The sequence below is a fragment of the Ostrea edulis genome, chromosome 3 (assembly GCF_947568905.1).
Source record: "Ostrea edulis chromosome 3, xbOstEdul1.1, whole genome shotgun sequence".
Lineage (NCBI taxonomy): Eukaryota > Metazoa > Mollusca > Bivalvia > Ostreida > Ostreidae > Ostrea > Ostrea edulis.
In genome coordinates this window covers 64,034,362-64,053,991 of record NC_079166.1, presented here as the reverse complement: position 1 = coordinate 64,053,991, position 19,630 = coordinate 64,034,362, and the positions used below count along the sequence as shown (strand labels likewise).

At 35.9% G+C, this 19,630-nt stretch overlaps 1 protein-coding gene across 2 annotated transcripts; it reads left to right on the top strand.

Moving 5' to 3' along the window:
- Positions 1-1,758: 1,758 nt before the first annotated feature.
- On the top strand, positions 1,759-19,283 carry LOC130052723 (complement C1q tumor necrosis factor-related protein 3-like). 2 transcript variants are annotated; one of them, XM_056158521.1, is made up of 2 exons: positions 1,759-2,150; positions 18,582-19,283. In XM_056158521.1, exons 1-2 carry the CDS (start codon positions 1,934-1,936, stop codon positions 18,980-18,982), a joined length of 618 nt encoding a protein of 205 aa, XP_056014496.1. In that variant the 5' UTR covers positions 1,759-1,933; the 3' UTR covers positions 18,983-19,283. The 2 variants fall into 2 exon arrangements, with proteins under 2 accessions (XP_056014496.1, XP_056014495.1); XM_056158520.1 differs by lacking the exon at positions 1,759-2,150 and adding an exon at positions 17,439-18,112.
- The last annotated feature ends 347 nt before the right edge of the window (positions 19,284-19,630 follow it).

The window sequence follows — 19,630 nt, the reverse complement described above, 5'->3', positions numbered from 1 at the left end:
GAAAGAACTATTGGGCAACTCGGAAATTGCGTATTGTTGATGTAATCAATTCGTTTGAAGAGAACAACAATTCAAGTATAGGACTCATCAATTCAGCAGAGTAGTTACTGCTATCAACAATTCAACGAATGCGTGCAATAATTCAGAATTGAAGATATCATTAATTAGTTGAAGAGATCTTTAATTGAATGTGTTGCGCGCATCAAATGAATTGATAATATCTTCAAATATAAATTAAAGATATCTTCAGTTATTTTCTATGCTGATTCAGCGCTCTATTATCGAGCTTCTACTTCCATAAACCAATTTTGATCCACAAGCAATTTTAAAAACAAATGTTTCATTTTAACCAATACTGGGTTTAATACAAAGAAAAATAAAGGAGTGAAGTCACACTAATGAAAACTTTCATGTAACTTCACTCAGGAGGTGATGAGTTCGAACTCCACTTATACCATGACCGTGTCAAACATAGGTAGTGATGACTCCTTCGTGGGAAACACGGGTCTTTCGGATATAACCTTAAAAACGGAGGTCCCGTATTGAGACAGGCATTGGCACATTAAAGAACCCTCACTGCTACGGCCCTGAGCACTAAGCATAGGTCTAAATTGATGGTATTTCACCTACAACTGGTGACATCTCAATTTGAGTGAAAAATTCTCGATGGAACGTATAAGCAAAGAAATAAACATTTTTAAAACAAGTAAAAGCTTCACCCACTATATCATTGCATGTATGTTTTGTTACGTATCCTCTTGTTTCATTCATATCATCGGATGACATCAATGAATGAGTCCTTCGTTGCCATGCAGCTTCAATAAAGCAGTGTCACGTAACGTCAATGTTGACGATGATCAGTACATCCGCCATACAATATTTATTCTCTCCTCAGTCTTAATACCATATTACATGGTCATTTTATGTTCCCAAGTCACGGTAACAGCAAACGGCAGGTCAAAGTAAAACTACATAACGCTGTGCAGCCAGTTTATCAAACAAACTAAGATGTGGATCAACTGAAATGATTTTTACAGCGTTGGTAACAGCTACTCACCTGCTCAAGAGAAAAGAATTTCGTTCTTTGTATGAAGAAAATGTGTGAGCTCATGAAAATTCTACAAACCAGAAACAATACAGCAAATTTAAAATCTTATCTAGATAAAATATCACACCAGAGTCAAGTTATGAATACACCCTATATAAAGTGGTATTTTGTGCTTTCAAAAGTTAATTTGATAAAATATTTATCCATACAACCTAGTTATTTTTAAAATCTAACTAATATACGGTTCAGATAACGTCAAAGCAACAAAATAAATTGCAGATAAGGATATGTTATTTCACCATAAATTGGTTTTTTTCTCTTGGAGAATTTAATTTGGTGCTTAAATATATTACAAAAAGCAAACAAATAACTATGTAGGTCATTGATTGTTGCTTGTAAAGAAGTATATAAATAAACTATCACATTTCCCCCGGTATAATACGAAGGCGGTTTGGAAAACAAAAAGAATTAAGTACGGAACAGCAGAATTCTTTCATCATGTTTTTTGAAACATCGTTCAGCGTAGTGACATTTCTTCTAGTATTTAATATTCAAACAAATGCTGCTTTGTTAATCCCCGGAAATTTTAATTCTACCGGTACGATATCTGCTGGACAACATATCAATTTAGTTGAAATAATGCAAATCCTCCAGAACCAAACAGAGAAAATCAAATTGCTCGAGAACCAAACTGCCGAGTTGAAGAAAATTCAAACACTTCAGAACCAGACGGCCGAGCTGAGAAATCTCAAGCAACAAACAGAGAGCGATAGGTCAACAATTCAACTGCTTCAGAATCAAGTTTTCTCTCTGGAAGCGGAACTGAGAAAACTGAATGCGTCAAAGCCCCCTTCCAGTGATGAGTTGTCTGCGTACTTAAGGAACATGAAACAAATAGTTCAGAACATGACGGCAAATGAAGAGTACGACGAAAACGTCACAAAGCGTCTGAATGACGCTGTCAATAATCTGGAGAATCTGAAGGTCGAGGTGAGATACACGAGCCTTTCGCTGTTGGACGTCCACTCAAAAACAGAACAAATAAACACAACGTTACGTAAGGTCAACGATGGAGTGACCGGTATCAGCGAACAAATAGCGAGTATGATTTATATTTTGTTCAATTTAATAGTTTTAAAGCATTATAAACGTATTTTGTGACCTTGTGATGCATAAATTACATTTTGATTTACTCTTGTACGCAACCTCCATTATCGATCACGGATTTTTCTTACGGATCCTTACGTATTCCACAATCCGTAAAAGTACACGGATTGTTACGATTTAGACACGGATACCGACGAGTGATTTACGAATGCTTGCGATTGACTACGAGTCGAAGATCCGTAAGGACTCGTAAGAAAAATCCGTGAGTGTGAAGGTGGTATTAATCATAAAGTTTAAGTATGTATTCGTAAAGTAATCATGTCTATACGTAAGGCGCTCGTAATGACTCTGAAAAATCCGTAAAGCGATTGTAACCCGACGTGAATGAAATCGTAAATATCACTTAGGCATTCGCAATAATCCGTAAACAACTCGTAAACTATCCGTAACCTATCGTAAACTAACTGCAAAGATTCATAAAAAAAAAACTTTTTGCGATCAGTTTACGACACTTACGGATTAATACAAGTTATTTACGGGTTATTTACGGAAAATGAAATCCGTGGACAATCGTGAATTATTTTTTTTTGACATGTCAAAAAATTTGCCCCTACTTTCACGGATCCTTACGAGTGTGTGCGAGTTGTGACGAGTTATTAACGGATACCGACGAGTGATTTACAAATGCTTGCGATTGACTACGAGTCGGACGTCCGTAAGGACTCGTAAGAAAAATTCGTGAGTGTGAAGGTGGTATTAAAATAATTACCATTATACATATACGACTGAAAAAGTAATTGGAAATTTTTAACTATTGGTTCTATTGACTATGTTTAGGGTCTGCAGTTGTAATAAGAATTCAATCCACTAATTGATTCAATTAGAGTTTATTTATTTCTGACAAGAAACATTTAATAATATTCAATACCCTGAATTTTGTTGTAGTGTAGCATGCAAGATACTGGTTAGATCTACATCAAATTAGATAATTTTTATGACTTTCTTTGTTAAAAAAGAATCCCGCACATAACGATTAGTAAACAATGCTTTAAAGAGGTTCGCACCTGAAATTTGGAGTAATGTCAATTTTTTGGGAATTATATGTTTGCTTTCCACATTGAAGGAGATAGTTGGTGAAATGGATAGTAAAAACTGGGCCGGGCCGGGTCACCTTCGTAATCTTTTAATCTTTTAGTTTTCTTCGTTACTTTATTTTCGTTTGATGTGAAACTTCTTAATCCCAATCTGGACGATACATTGGATTTTGCCTCACTGTGAAAATATCAACGATTGTTTATTTCAGGTTGGTAAAATGGGTAGCGAGAAAATATACACATTTTTCTGTGATTATGACTGATATATGTGACACAACAATGAAACTACACATGGTTTAAATCAATATTATGACAATTTATCACCAAAATGCTGCAGTACCTGCTATGTGAGTCTTGTATATTTGATATTTACGATTTATTAATTTAGAACCCGGTTGAAAAGGAAACCGGATACGGGTAACCCAGGGCCGAATATTAAAATTCCGAATAAAATGAGGGTGTTAACTGTCACTTTCCTCTTCGACGCATCCTGAACGTAATTCAGCTTCCCATTAATTACTAATTATGAATGGATATCACTTTGATTTCATAATTACTGTTAATTAATCAAAAACATTAGCAACTAAATCGGAATGAATAACGCCGGCCCTGGTCATCCGGTTTCCTCTTGGCCCGGGTTTGGAAAAATCGACGATAAGTAAAATAAAAGGCATTGGAATAGTTAAAAAAATGCATTGAGTATCAAATTCAACTCTCTATGAATTGAAAAAATGCAAGGTTTTCAGCAGCAGGTGCATAATTTACAGAAATATGCAACAATGTGTGTTCTGGTCTCGCTACTCATTTTACCAACCAGATTTTTAACAATCAATTGTATTCTTTATCTGTAGGTAATATTATGTGCTAAATTTTGTACCGAAGACTAAATGTATCATTAAGAATATATTATGTAAGTTTCAAAACAAACAAAAATATATCAACGAAGTAAACTAAAGAATTCGGGTAACGAAGGTGACCCAGCCCGGCCCGGCTCGGTTTTTACTACCCATTTTACCAACACTCATTGAAGGATAATTAGGAAATGGAAAAGAAAAACTGGGGTCGCAACGCTTTTTATTGAGCTACGGTGTTCTAAACATGACCTTTTTGCACTTACAATTTATTGAAATAAACCTGATTTGTCTGTTAGTGTCAACACAACATAAGTAAAACAGATCAAATTGGGGTTGGAGACCAAATTTTTGAATTATTGGCGAAAATACTGAATTTTCATACAAAATTTCGAGTAAATTAATTAAAACGTTTTTAAGAATCGGTGTTCTGTTTGGATAAATATATCAACCAAGTTAATAAATTAGAACATTTGAACTAGTTCCAAGGCTTAACTACCTGTATCATAAATTATAACACTGAAATACACGTATAGGACTATAAAATTAGACGAAACATTGGATGAAACAGAAACTGTAATATCATGCAGATTTAGAACTTTTTGATTGATGAATCCTTCCGCCACAAAATATAATCCATGCCAAACCCTTTCCAAATTTTTCAACTGAATAGGGTTTAGCAATAAATGTGTAATATGTTTGCACCAATGGGAGCAGTATTTAACCAGTATATACGTAGTTGTAGGATCCTGCGTAGTTGTGCTTAAAAGCTCAGGAGCTAACCTCCTTAAATCTATATTAACTTTGTAGATATAACCAGAAAAGTTGCCTTCACTGTCGGAGTGTCGTCTGAGAGCAGGTCCTGGAGCAGCGGTACGTTAGTGTTTCCACGTGTCGTGTACAATATAGGAGGAGGATACGACCCAAAAACCGGAGTCTTCACAGCCCCTGTCGACGGACACTTCGTCTTCTTTGTCAACGTGCAATCTTATGCGTCCCAACATATATATGCATATTTAATGCTTAATGGGACCCCGAAATTCCAAACTATGGCTTGGACAAGTGCCAATGCTCAATACCAATCAGGACCAAACCTGGCAGTGTTAAGACTCCAACAGGGAGACAGAGTGTGGGTTAGACGTTATACTGGTACAGGTTATTATACACAAGGCGATGCTCCTGTAACAACTTTCTCAGGATTCCTCATATGATAGTGACATTTTAGATAAGATACTTCAGAGCTATTATAGTGATTAATATTTCAGTATACACTAATCCAAAAGTTAGCTTATGTTCTCACCGGATATTTGACAAAAATATATAGTTTGTTTTGATGCAATTTTTAAAAAGTGTAGAATATTAATGTAGGAAAGGTCGGATTAATAGGACCCCCCACCCCCTGAAAAAAAATGTCCTGGTTTGCTTTAACTATAGTGACAGTTGTGATGGACTAATACGTGGAGCTCTTAGACTTGCTTACACGGGTCAGTCACTCTACACTTTATGGTCATTTATTGTAAATGACAAATCTACTAAATGAATAGTAAAGGATTTCAGTCAACCTTTACGTGTTCACATAGTATTTTCATTAGTTCTCAACACATTGCTTTGTAGGTTGATGAAATATTTCATAACTGAAGTTTTATTCTTCTTTCAAATTACGTTATAGAGTATCTTTTAGGCCAGGTCAGATTAACGAAAAAATAAAATTCTTAAGATTTACTAAAGATACATATGTAGATACCGGTAAATGCTAAAATACAATACGCCAGTTTCGAGATACGAACTCTTCTGTGTAGGAGGTGCATTTAGTGAAACTTTGAATGACGAAGTGGGACAGAGTGGACCTACAGTCAGCGAGGAAGATGATGAAATGTATTAAAAGCGGCTTTTCTTTTAATATGTAAATGTGGGAAATACAATATACTATTGAAAGAAATGTTTTACTAAAGTGGAAACATAAAAACAATGTCATATTTGCAAGTAATGTCTTAGATATGGTACTTATGACCAACGAAATAACGTGATATGATAAGAATTCTATGTATTTAATTACTCCCTAAATACTTGTAACTTACTTAGTTTGTGTATCAGTCGAATTCGGGTGATCTAAGAGTGTATGAGAAACTTACTGAGTACATTCACTTACGCAGTGATGGATATTAGTCCCACTCCCGTGTGTAAACAAATTGTTTCGCGCCTCACTATATACGAGAGTTCTCCAAAGGGAAATAACTCGGGTGTATCTCGAAACCGGCGTATTGACCTCATGTTTCATCGGTAAGAATTAACTCGTTAAATCGCTAAGCATAGGTGAACGTTTTTGTCGCTACATTTGTACTTTTGTTTTAGGCATTTCCAGATAACTGCCACCTATCGGTCGTTTTATCTACATGTACCAGTCAATATTCAATTCATTTTGCTTCATTTGTTTATTGATATCACCAAAGATGTTGGTATACATGAATTGATTGATTGTCTCTTGTTTAACGTTTCTCTCGAGAATTTTTCACCCAGTGAGACGTCACCAAGACCGATGAAAGGCTTCAAATTAAGACCTTAGCTCGGCGCTTACGGCCTTTGAGCAGTGAGGGTTCTTGAGCGTGCCACACCTACTGGGATACGGGATAACCGTTTTTAAGGTCATCTTCGAGGACCCGTGTAGGGTTTCCGTGGCCGAGTGGTTAGAGCATCGCGCTCAAAATCACACGGCCTCTCACCTCTGGTCGGCGTGGGTTCGAATTCCGCTCGCGCCAGTAAGTGAGAAAGTTTCCCAGTTTACTTTCGGAAGGTCAGTGGTCTCTTCCCAGGTACATTGTATCTGGGTTCTCTCTTCCACCAATATAAAACTGGGCGCCACCGGATAACTGAAAAATTGTTGAGTGTGGCGGAAAAACAGCAAAACAATCAATCAATCAATCAATCGAGGATCCGTGTCATTCACACCTGATGTCTAGCGTTTGGTGATGTAACTGTCACTATCTGTTTTAACGACTTGGGTCTGTTGCGGCCGGGATTCGATCCCGGCCTTCGGCATGCGGAGCGAATGCTCTAACCTCTAGACCACCACGACGGTTTTTTGGTATACTTCAAGTCGACATAAACAAAATGGATTACAAGTTACATAGCTAACACAATATGCCAAAATGAACAGCTGAAATAAATCAAATTAAAGTTTCAATTATTTGTGATTACAAATCGGCATGTTACCATAGTACAGTAGTAGACTGCTTCTGCCTATTCTGCAATATCTCTGTTAGGGGACCAGTTAAGTTTATTTGCAGTGGTGTACTATTTAAGCAGTAGCATAGAAATATAGTTCGTTTATCATGGATAGAATTTCGTAAATATGGTGTCCGGATAGGGCCATTTGCAAAAGCGTGAAAACGCGTAAGTCACAACACGCTGTCACGTCAACAAGCAATGCGCCTTCGCGCTCTCACGCCAACAAGCTTCGCGCCAACAAGCCTACGCGCTTTCGTGCCGACAGGTAACGCGCCTTCACGCTAACACAACTTTACACAACTCGCCTTCGCGCCGACAAGCAACGCGCCTACGCGTCGTTACGCCAACAAGAGACGGTGCGAAGGCAAGTTGTGTAAAGTTTTGTTAGCGTGATGGCGCGTTGCTTGTTGTCGCGAAAACACGTTGTGTAAAGTTGTGTTAGCTTAACAGCACGTTGCTTGTTGGCGTGACGGCGCGAATGCTCGTTGGCGCGAAAGCGCATTGCTTGTTGGCTTGAGATCGCGAAGGTGCGTTGCTTGTTGGCGTGACGGCGTGTTGTGACTAACGCGCAGTCACGCTTTTGCAATTGGCCCTATCCGGACACCATACGTAAGCCTTTTTATTTGTGTATTAATTAAAACCCACATATGAACAAATCCAGGTGACATATCACGCTCCAGTGAAACGAGATAATACCACTGAGTTCACTGTGCACCAGTTTTTTTGTTTTTTTTGTTTTTTGTTGTTGTTTTTTTTTTTTGCAGTGTCAATCTGTACATTCACTAGCATCACGTAATTAAATTGATTCCAAGTATAGGTTTTTGTTATTTATTAAAAAGCATCGGAGTCTATGTTTTCTCAAATCTTCATCTCCTGGTAGCCACTATCATCAAAATCAAAATCGAAAGTAGCATCGTTTTTATGATTTACAAATTACCGGTGTAACAGGAAAAATTGCAGCTGGTGATTTCGGTCGCTCCTAATAGAATGTATAAAGAAAATGCGGCACAGAACCCTGGTTTCTGCACATGCGTAGGGCTTTTGTCGCTTTAAATGGAAGCGGTGCTCTGTTGTTTTTAATTCCATAGTAATACAGTACTGTGTCTCAGTGTATAGTATCATATACATAAATTTTAACTTTAACAAATAATAAAGTTATGTAAACTCCAACACTGATTTTTCATTTTACTGGGAGTTTTGAAATGCCACCGAGCCCCAAACCCGAACTCTCAACATGTGTATACGGATGACTACTCTCTCTCTCTCTCTCTCTCTCTCTCTCTCTCTCTGTCTGTCTGTCTGTCTGTCTGTCTCTGTCTGTCTCTCTCTGTCTCTCTGTCTCTCTGTCTCTCTCTCTCTCTCTCTCTCTCATATTTATTTGTTTGTGTTTAATTTCATTGGTTCTTTTTACCCTTAGTTCAATCAACTTGTTATGTATATTCTAATATTTTATTTAAATAAATGGCAGTCAACTTGGATTTCCTGTAGTTATTCATCATGACTTTCAATAACACTCTTTAACAGACAGGATCAGATTACAATCACATGTATATGTAACTTGTCTATGCATTTGAATAATACCGTGTTAAGTGTGGTACATTTATAAGAAAGAAAAACCCGTCATAAAATATTAGATAGTAAGGAGTTTAATTTATTATGTAATTGAATTGTTTAATTTATATTTGCTGAGGTGAAATTTATTCATGTTCTAAATTGACTCTCAAACTAAATGTTTTAAAGGACACATCGTTTGTAAACTTTTTTAATTTTTTTTAAACAAAATTAATTCATTTCATGCCTAAAACTACATGTGTTTTAGATAAAACAGTTTGCATAATTTTTGAGTTTGAAAGCAATGAAATTCAAATCTTGCGATATGCATATTTTCTTCGATATTTTAAGCTCCATTATCTGTGACGTCATATGCGACCTCGAGCGAGAAGATTTGAAAACAGTTGTTAGCCATTTCATAAACAGATTAGATTTAATTGACAAACAAACAATTATCACATTAACAGCTTGTAAATAACACTGCATTAGGGTGTTTTGTGCCGTTTAAGGGTATACTTGCTGTCAGTAAAGAGGATTTGGACTGTGTTTTTTTTTCAATTTTCAAAGGAAGGTATGAGGGACAAGACGTGAATATTTTTTGTCGGCACAACGACTTGGCCATAAAAAACCAAGTAGAATTTGTCCCTGTACCTTTTCAAACAAGCACTTGAACAAAGACGTAGATAAACTGCGAGAAAATGGTTCTATCGAAGCTACGCACTGTTACATATAGGCATACGGCGTATGCTTTCCGTTCTGCTTTCAAATTCAATATACACTCGCACCAACTGACCTTCACCTTGTAACAACATATAAGCAGAACTTGTGCTAGCAGTGTCTACCAACTGGTAGTTTTAAACAAAATTTAAAGATAAAAGATAGTTGATCTTTCAATTATAAATAATAAAATGTGATATTTCCCAACTTTGAATTGAATTATAATGCTTTCATTTTTTTAAAGGAACGCGTACGTGTAACAACAACAGCACGCCGCGCTCCCACTTCCTAAGTAGCAACGTGTAGATAAAAAATAATAATAAAAATGCTTGAATAAAATAATTTAAAAGTATTGTGATTTTCATTATAAGTTTCATCATTTTTATTATTATTTTTTTCTTTTTCGAAATGCATTCGTGACAGTATAGGCCTAGTTGTCATTGATACATAATCGTATCATATAATTTAGACCTATCTAACTTCTCCAAAAATAAATTTAATAATAATTGCACTGTTTATTTTAGAAAAGCAACACCGCTAATTACAGTTGTTTACAGAAATGGCATTACCAAATAGTGTTTAAACAGTGATCCCATGTAAAGATTTACTCGCATGCAGATTTCATACTCGCTTTCCTCACTACATTTGGGTCGCTATTTGCATGCACTGGTGGCTAAAAGATATAAGACTCGGGAAATTTGTCAACATCGAAATAAATGTTATACATGGTAAATAAATTAGGCCCCTAAAACCCGAGTTTTTAAAAATATCTAAAGCCCCGTTTACACGCTCTGCTTTTGCAGCTGCTTTTAGGTCTGCATTTTACTCTGCAAAGCAGACAGAGAGTTTACACGTTCTGCTTTACCATGTCTGCTTTCAGTTTATTAGCATGTCATTTCCCGCCATTAGTCACATAAACACGTGTATACACAATGGCAGATTTTGATATTTTGCCTCCTCTTCTAATTATCATTATGGCTGCTGCATATAGACAGCATTTAAGAAATAGGAGGAAAAGAAGGACATGCTGGACAAGACCACGGATTCTTGTTGAACTGATGTTAATTTTAATTCTTCTATTCTCTCTTTACCCACCATTTTCTTTGTTTTTGTTTACCATGTGTATATACACCTTACCTCATATCTAATTTATCAATGATGCTTATTGGTCAGTGATTGGTAAGTTACGTCTGCAAAGCAGACTGAAATAGAGCAAGTTCTGTTCCGTCTGCTTGCAGGCCTGCAATGCATATCCCTAGTTTACACGGTCTGCTTTTGCAGCTCTGCTTCAAAGCAGCTGCAAAAGCAGAGCGTGTAAACGGGGCATAACACTACTTTTACAACAAGTTAATCGACGAAGGTCGCATATAACGTCACTGTACCACGTAACTACCTATCTAATTAACTAGGCTTTTTGAAATCGGGGCTTAGATTTAAAGGGAAAGGCAACCCAAAAGATTTTTTACATGATAAATGATAGGATTAATCATATGATAAAGATTTGTCATACAATTCTGTTGATATATATGGCATAAGCTTCAGTACTAATTTGAAAACGTCAAAAATAGAAATTCCCACGATCTATAGAGGCTGCCATGATGTGCAACTCTTTTGTATTCAAGACCACAAAAATCAATAATTTTGACGTCACACCGTCTGTTCGGTTTTGACGAGATTCTAAAATCATCGCTTGGGTTCAGGACCCCCTTCCGAATAAGCTACATGAATTGATTTAATTATTTTTTTCTTGAAAATATTTCTAATGCATGTCAACAACGTCTTGCATACCTACAAAGTCCAAAATAATTCAAAATAAGCCCTTTAAAAAAAATACCCTCACTGGTAATTATAACAGAACTTATAATAACCAGTGAGGGTATTTTTTTAATAGGCTTATTTTGAATTACATGTAGTTTGGACTTTATGGGTATGCAAGACGTTGACATGCATTAGAAATATTTTCAACAACAAAAAATTAATTAAATCAACTCATGTAGCTTATTCGGAGGGGGGTGGGGGGGGTCCTGAACCCAAGCACCTGTGAGATCATCAAGGATGTGCATGTGGTAGATATTACGAATAAATAAGTTGATGCCTTCCTGACAAGCAGTTAATTACACTAATGCGAAGGAGAGATTTGAAAAAAGGTTGGGTTTTTTTCCCGAAATTCCCGACTCAACCAAGTCATTTGAAAAGAAAATACTATGTAAACTGTGGATCCATCATTTGCGCAATGACAAGTTGAGGTTCAAGACATTTGTGTGACAAACGTTTACCGTCTGCCTTGTCTGCGACTCGACTGAACGTCTTCTTTTCTCAATTTCTTCTTGCGAAAGAACGGTCTCAAATCTATATGGCTCCAAACTTAACTATTCGTGATTTGTCATGTTTACAGTGCTAGTGATGAAATAAACCGGAATAGACGGTGTGGCATCATAAATTAAACTTCAATGGCCACTCTCTTAATGACGGGTAATTTAAAATACTTGATAGATTAATATTGATTTAATTGTTCAGTAAGGATTTTTGTTGTTAAAGTTTGTCAATTACTATATCAGTAAGTAATACTTTATTCATAAAAGCAACAATGTGGTTAGGGTTGCCTTTCCCTTTAAGTCCGTATTGCGGCTAATTATCGCAATACTTCAAGGAACGAACTATTACAATTAATTTCTATAAGCATAAGGAAGACAAAATGCATATAATTCTGTTTACTTTGAAAACACGAGATGTGTCCTTTAACGATAGATTTCATTGTTCAACTTCTCCATAAATCGTTGTTTGATTCAAACTTTCAACAGGACGATATGACAACAGGTAGACAGGTCAGTAGGTCGACAAATCAGGAGGTCGACATGTCGACAGGTCAATAAATAAACTGGTAAAAACCCAGAAGGCAGACGTGTGTATACATGTAATATATAATACATCATGTCTATACTTTTAATCTAAATGAAAAATATTGTTAAGGAGTTAACCTGTCGACCTGCTGACTAGCATATCTGTCGACCTGCTGATAAGCATACCTGTCAACTTGTTCCATGTCCATCTACTCACTTTGCCATTTGATAATGAATGATAGAAGAAAAATGGAATTATTTTTGCCAATATCTAGAATAAAAATAAAATTATTTCTATTCTCTTGTTCTAAATTTAATGCACCATTCATTTCTTGCATATTGATGTGTTGATAGAAATATTAAAACATTAAAATCAATTCATTGTTGCACATACTAAATAAATACTTCAAAACTCGTATAAATCACATATCAAAAATAAGTGCACAATGCTTGAAACTACTATTATCTATAATCGAAGCTATTTTCAGTTGCTTATAATCATAATTTAATGGATTACTGTTAAATATTGTGGTGTAACTATAATTATATTTTCAATTACATTTAATTACTCTACCCTAAAATATTGTAATTTTTGTTAAGTTTGAAATATAGTTCAAGTTCCTGGCAAGGCTGTTTAAATTAGTAAATCAATGTTGGTGACTGTTCACAATTCAATAGCCCTAAGGATATCCACAGGTTCACTTGAGTGTACAAATATTTGAATTTTGTTAACCAACCTTAATGTAATCGATTATTAAACGATTACATCCTCCTAAGTAATCGATTGCAATCGATTACAGAAGAAAAATGACTGTAATCAATTGATAATCGAATACAACCCCCCCCCCCCCCCAAGTAATCAAATATTAATCTATTATAGTTTTGAGTAATCGTACCAATCCCTGCTAACGGTCATGTTACATGTACTGCATTCTCTGGTTTCCTTATTTGACTAAATTGTTAAACCAAATTTCCGAAGAGAGGTATAATCAGCAATGAAAGCATTTAATATCATTGATTTTGGCCTCCGTGGGCGAGTGGTTAGAGCATCGCGCTCAAAATCACACGGCCTGTCACCTCTGTCGGCACGGGTTCGAATCCCGCTCGCGCTGATACGTGAGAAAGTTTCCCAGTTTACTTTCGGAAGGTCGGTGGTCTCTTCCCAGGTACATTGTATCTGGGTTCTCTCTTACACCAATAAAAACTGGGCGCCACCAGATAACTGAAAAATTGTTGAGTGTGGCGGAAAACATCAATCATCAATCAATCAATCACTGATTTTGTCATTGCTTGTACTATACATAGAATTAGTTTAACTACAAGTGTGACAAACTAACAAGAATTGTGAATTAATCATTTTTATTATACGTTGTATATAGTTTCTTCCATATAGAGGAATTCTAAATAAATTGACCTTTCAGAATTTTGCTATGTCTTTGAATTATTAACCAGGATGTATAACAGCATAACAACGAGTATTTTGTGTTTTACTTCAAGTGGTAACGAATATTTTCGTGGAACCTCTGACATTATCTACGGGTGATTGGCTTTTGACGAAGACTCACACGTAACTTTTAAATCTGTCTGAAAATATCAGATAAATCAACACTGTAAAGTTTTGAAAAGTAATATGTTTTGATGTTGTTGATTTGAGAAAAGCTTTACGATTTCAAGTTTACTAAACGTTCTTTAGAATGTTTTAGAATGCATATTTGATTTGCACCCCTTCTGGCATATGCTCCCATGGAGATCTGGATTAGAGCAGGTCCCTAGTACCCTTTGCTTGTCGTAAGAGGCGACTAGATGGGGTAGTCCTTCGGATGGGAAAGCAAAAATCGAGGTACCGTGTCACAGCAGGCGTGGCACGGTAATTAGTTTGCTCCCTGATCAAAGGCCGTAAGCGCCGAGCATAGGCCTAAATTTTACAGCCCTTCATCGGCAATGGTGACGTCTCCATAAAAGTGAAGAAATTCTCAAGCGGAACGTTAAACAGTATACAATCATTCAATCTGACATATGCAATGGCATAGTACGTCTGAGGTTTCTCCTTCACAGCTGTTGATATTTTCGTGAGGATTAAAGATAAAAGTTTATGCAGATCAATAGGTAAAATACTGTCTCATTCCAATTGTTTTTGCATATACTGATTTTGACTACGGATTATTCCGTTTGCGTGATCGAGATAAGACACTCACGGTGGGTGTGACCTTTTAACATGGAATACTTACTCCTCCTTGGGACCTGAAACCACCTCTGCCGTGCACAGGGACCGTGTTTGTCCTGCTTTCAATTTTGTATTCTTTATATAATTATGAGAGTGATCAGTATTCGTTTTATTCACTTTAAAAAAAATCTAAGTTACATAACTTAGCCACACTTTCGCTCTATTTTTTAAAACTATTTAGATATATGAATCCATCCTGAGAGATGTTCTGCAAAGTGCAGTTTGTTCTGTTTTATTTGATACAATTTGCCTATTCTCATAATTATATAAGTATAACATTTACATTCTTTAATGTTCACTTCTATGCCTATCTAACGTAATTGAGCTAATTTGTGAAGGGAAGAAATAATTACACAAAGTTAACAAATGATATCTTTCAAAATGTTATTTTTGATTGTCATAAACTTCGTAGTTGGAAAACGCTCAGTAATTTATACATGCCTCGGGAAGAAAAAATACAATTTGGAGATTTTACGTCATGGCACATTTATAAAGCTGACTCAAATCCTTAAACATGAATATTGAACGATCACCAGTCCTTGCGTTAGTGTTGATTTGTTTTCTGCTGAATTGACGCGCACAATAATTGAATTGTTGCTCTTTCCAAATAAATTAATAATATTAACAATTATATTGATGCGCACTACAATTCAATCGAAGAGAGTAATAATTCAATTAATGCACGCAATAATTGAATTATTGTTCTCTTCAATTGAATTATAGCGCGCATAATGTCAATGCGCGCAATAATTGAATTATTGCTTTCTTCACTTGAATTAATGATGACATCAATTAAATTGATGCGCGCAATAATTCTTTTAGAGAGACCAACTACTGTGGAATCATCATGTTCGTGAGGGATTGATGTACATGGATCTCGTGGGTCACTCTTACCCATAAAGTTACGTGTCATCGAACATTTTTTAAACAAAATAGAGTTATCTTTAAATTTCCTTGTGACATTGTATCGCTTACCCATGAAATTACGTCCCCACGAACCAGCAAAATTTTGATTACCCACGAACATTAGCCCCCACGAATTAGAATGATTCCACAGTATCTAGTAAGAGATATCTTCAATTCAACATATCTAAAGTTGAACTTATTGCTCTCTTTAAAATGATTGCTGAGCGCATTAATTCTTTATACAATGTCTTTGTAAATAATTTCAATGAAATAAAAGAGATAATCAAATCATTATACCGAGCTCTAGATTAGTTTTTGTGAGCAATATTTCCACTAAATTGATGCGTGCATTAATTGAAAACGCCAGTTTCGAGATAAAAGCTCTTCCGTGTAGGAGGTGCATTTAGTGGAACTTTGAATGCCTACATGGGACAGAGTGGACTCATAGTCAGTAAAGAAGACAATAAAATGTATGTAAAGCGGCTTCTTTTTATAATGTAAGTGTAGGAAATACAATATATTATCGAAAGAAATATTTTACTAAAGTGGAAACATGAAAACAACATATTAAGGATATAGGGCTCACGGCGGGTGTGAACAGTCGACAGGGGATGCTTACTCCTCCTAGGCACATGATCCCACCTCTGGTGTATCCAGGGGTCTGTGTTTGCCCAACTATCTATATTGTATTGCTTATAGGAGTTATAAGATTTATAACTGTTTGTTATCTTCACCTTTCAATTGCAAGTCTGGATTTCAGCATTTCGCAAATTCTATGGTCGTTATAACGATCTAGTTCGTCAATACAACCTCATATTGGGTCAAATGCTGTCTGACGTGTTTCATACCGATTGTTAAGCCGTTCTTGGCACACTGATTTTGACTGCGGATAACTCCGTTTACCTGATCAAGATATAGGGCTCACGGCGGGTGTGACCGGTCAACAGGGGATGCTTACTCCTCCTAGGCACATGATCCCACTTCTGGTATGTCCAGGGGTCCGTGTTTGCCTAACTATCTATTTTGTATTGCTTATTGGAGTTATGAGATTGATCACTGTTCGTTATCTTCACCTTGCATACGATACGTACGAGCAACGAAATAACATGAAATGATAAGAATTCCATGTATTAATTATTCCCTGAATACTTATCATTGACTTAGTTTGTGTATCAAACGAATTTTGGTAATGAAACTGCATATGATAAACTTACTGAGCAAATTCACTTATGCATTGATGACAATTTGTCATAGTCCTGCATGTAAACAAAGTGATAAGTAGTGGCACAAATACATGTACATCTGTGCAGGTGAGCCATGTTTGCCCGTGCTTATCAATAAAGGTTACATTCTGTATAACATCAGCATTTGGAGCCTTGCATCCATCGCAAAATTTAGTACCATGACCTAAATTCTACCAGAGAAATATAGAATCATCAACCTAAATACGAATATGTATCATAAAGACTTACAAAACTATAATTATATCGAACATCATATTGCCACACAAACTTTATGTTTTCCACATAGGTATTTCACTATGAAGTGATAGAGGAACTAAAACATGATCTAACCCAGAATAATTGTTGATATCTCATTTTGGATGTTAGTCTGATAAGATATCTAGTGAAGTAATTGATTATATGACATCTACTTTATATTATCAGGCAACATCAGAGAAACCAAATAAATACTAGATTATTATTAAAGTTCATGCTGATAATAAAGTTTGATTCCAATGTTCAGATTTTGTTTCAAAGAGCAAACACTTAAATGTTATCATAAATACAAGTAAACAAACAATATAAATCATTGAACTTTGTTCATCTGGGAAGTATATATATTTGATAGCTTTTGTTATGCCAAGGTAACATCTCCTTTTTTGAAAAGTGCTTCGGGAAACTAGTTTACAAGAGTTTGCTTTTTGCAGCTGAAACCTTTCACAATGCGGTGTGGGAATCCGTCTTATATTCTGACTTTCTGTGCTTTCTTTAATATCGAACAAAATTCTGCTCTGTTAGTCCATGGAAATTCTAATTCCACTAATACTATCCATGCTTCTAGTGGACACCAAATCGATTCGACAGAAATGATGCAATTGCTTCTGAACCAGACTGCTGAGCTGAGAAATCTCAAGCAACAAACGGAGAAAATTCAATTGCTTCAAAACCAGACGGCCGAGTTGAGAAACCTCAAGCAACAAGCAGAAAACGACAGATCGACAATCCAACTGCTTCAGAACCGTGTTTTCTTTCTGGAAGCGGAATTGAGAAAACTAAATGCGTCAAAGCCCCCCTCCAGTGATGAGTTGTCTGCGTACTTAAGCAACATGAAACAAATAGTGCTGACCATGACGGCAAATGAAGAGTACGACAAAAACATCACAAAGCGTCTGAATGACGCTGTCAATAATCTGGAGAATCTGAAGGTCGAGGTGAGATACACGAGCCTTTCGCTGTTGGACGTCCACTCTAAAACAAAACAATTAAACACAACGTTACTCAGGGTTTTCAACGATGGAATGAACGGCGTCAATGAACAAATAGCGAGTATAATTTTCATTTTGTTGAATTTAAATATTTTTAAGCATCGTAGATACAAATCACATGTTTTAAAACAGACTTTGTTACTCAGAAATAATATTTTAATTTATTTTTGTGTATAACACATTCCAATAAAAATGATTCACATTATGCATATATAAGACTGAAAAAGTAATTGGAAGATTTTGATTATTGATAATGTTTAGGGTCTGTGGTTGTAATGAGAATTGAGTTCACTAATTAATTCAATTAGAATTTATTTACTCCTGACAAGAAGCATTCATTTAATACCTTGAATTTTGTTGTAGTGTATTATGCAAGTAAACTAAATATACTGGTTAAATTTATTTAAAGTTAAAGTTTTATCATTCATACCAGATAATCTTATGGCTTTGTTTGGTATATTTAATTAAAAAAAATCCTGCATATAACGATTAGTAAACAATCTTACCTTACAAGCATATATACTTTGTAGATATAACCAGAAAGGTGGCCTTCACTGTCGGAGTGTCGTCTTCTGACGGCTCCTGGAACAGCGGTACGTTAGTGTTTCCACATGTCGTGTACAATATAGGAGGAGGTTACGACCCAAACACCGGAGTTTTCACAGCCCCTGTCGACGGACACTTTGTCTTCTTTGTCAACGTGCAATCTTATTCGACCAATGCTATATATGTACAGTTAATACTAAATGGGTCCCCTAAAGTCATAGCCATGGCTGAGACAACTGGTAGTTCTTCAAACGAAGCAGGACCAAACCTGGCAGTATTAAGACTCCAAAAGGGAGACAGAGTGTGGATTAAATATTATGCCGGTAGAGGTTACTTTTCATACAGTAATGCTCCTGTAACAACATTCTCAGGATTCCTCATATAAAATAATGACATTTCACAGAAGATACTTAACGTCTATAGTGATTTCTATATCAGTATACATGTACGTGAATCCAGAAAGTGTCAACACCCCAGGAGATAGAGTGCAGGGTCAGTCGTTATCATGGTAACGGTTATTAATTGTTAATATCTAGGCAAACTGTTGGTGTTAAGGATTTTTAACAAACATTTATATTACATGTATTTGGTCAGATTTATAGGTATATATTTAGACATCAAACTATTTCTAATCTAAGTCTTCTGTATGATCCGACCCTTGTTTTATGTGTTAATAAAATGTTTTACAAGCATACATGTATTTTCCTGTTTGTTGTTTGTTTTGTGGGGGGTCATTCCGTTTTTTGTTTTTATAGAATGTCAGTCGATCATCAGGCACAGTGTTCAGCTTTCAATTAACAGCAGTGTGTTCCTGTGATAACCATGTGTTCCAATGTGCACACGTTCCACAGACCCCCATTGTCTTCGCTGTTTCATTTCCTGATGATGAGCGAACGGAATCAAGATTCCTCATAAATCAAAATGATAAGATTTTTCTAGACTATTTTTCACCTCTAAATATTATTCAGCGTGCTGTATTTTACAATCATTGACATTTGTGTAGGTTATTACGATGCTTTTGCTACCTTAGCTG

Coding starts and splice junctions, on each gene's coding strand:
- LOC130052723 (XM_056158520.1), top strand. CDS start 17,509: ATGCGGTGTGGGAATCCGTCTTATATTCTGACTTTCTGTGCTTTCTTT. Junction 18,113..18,581: donor CGTCAATGAACAAATAGCGA/GTATAATTTTCA, acceptor TATACTTTGTAG/ATATAACCAGAAAGGTGGCC.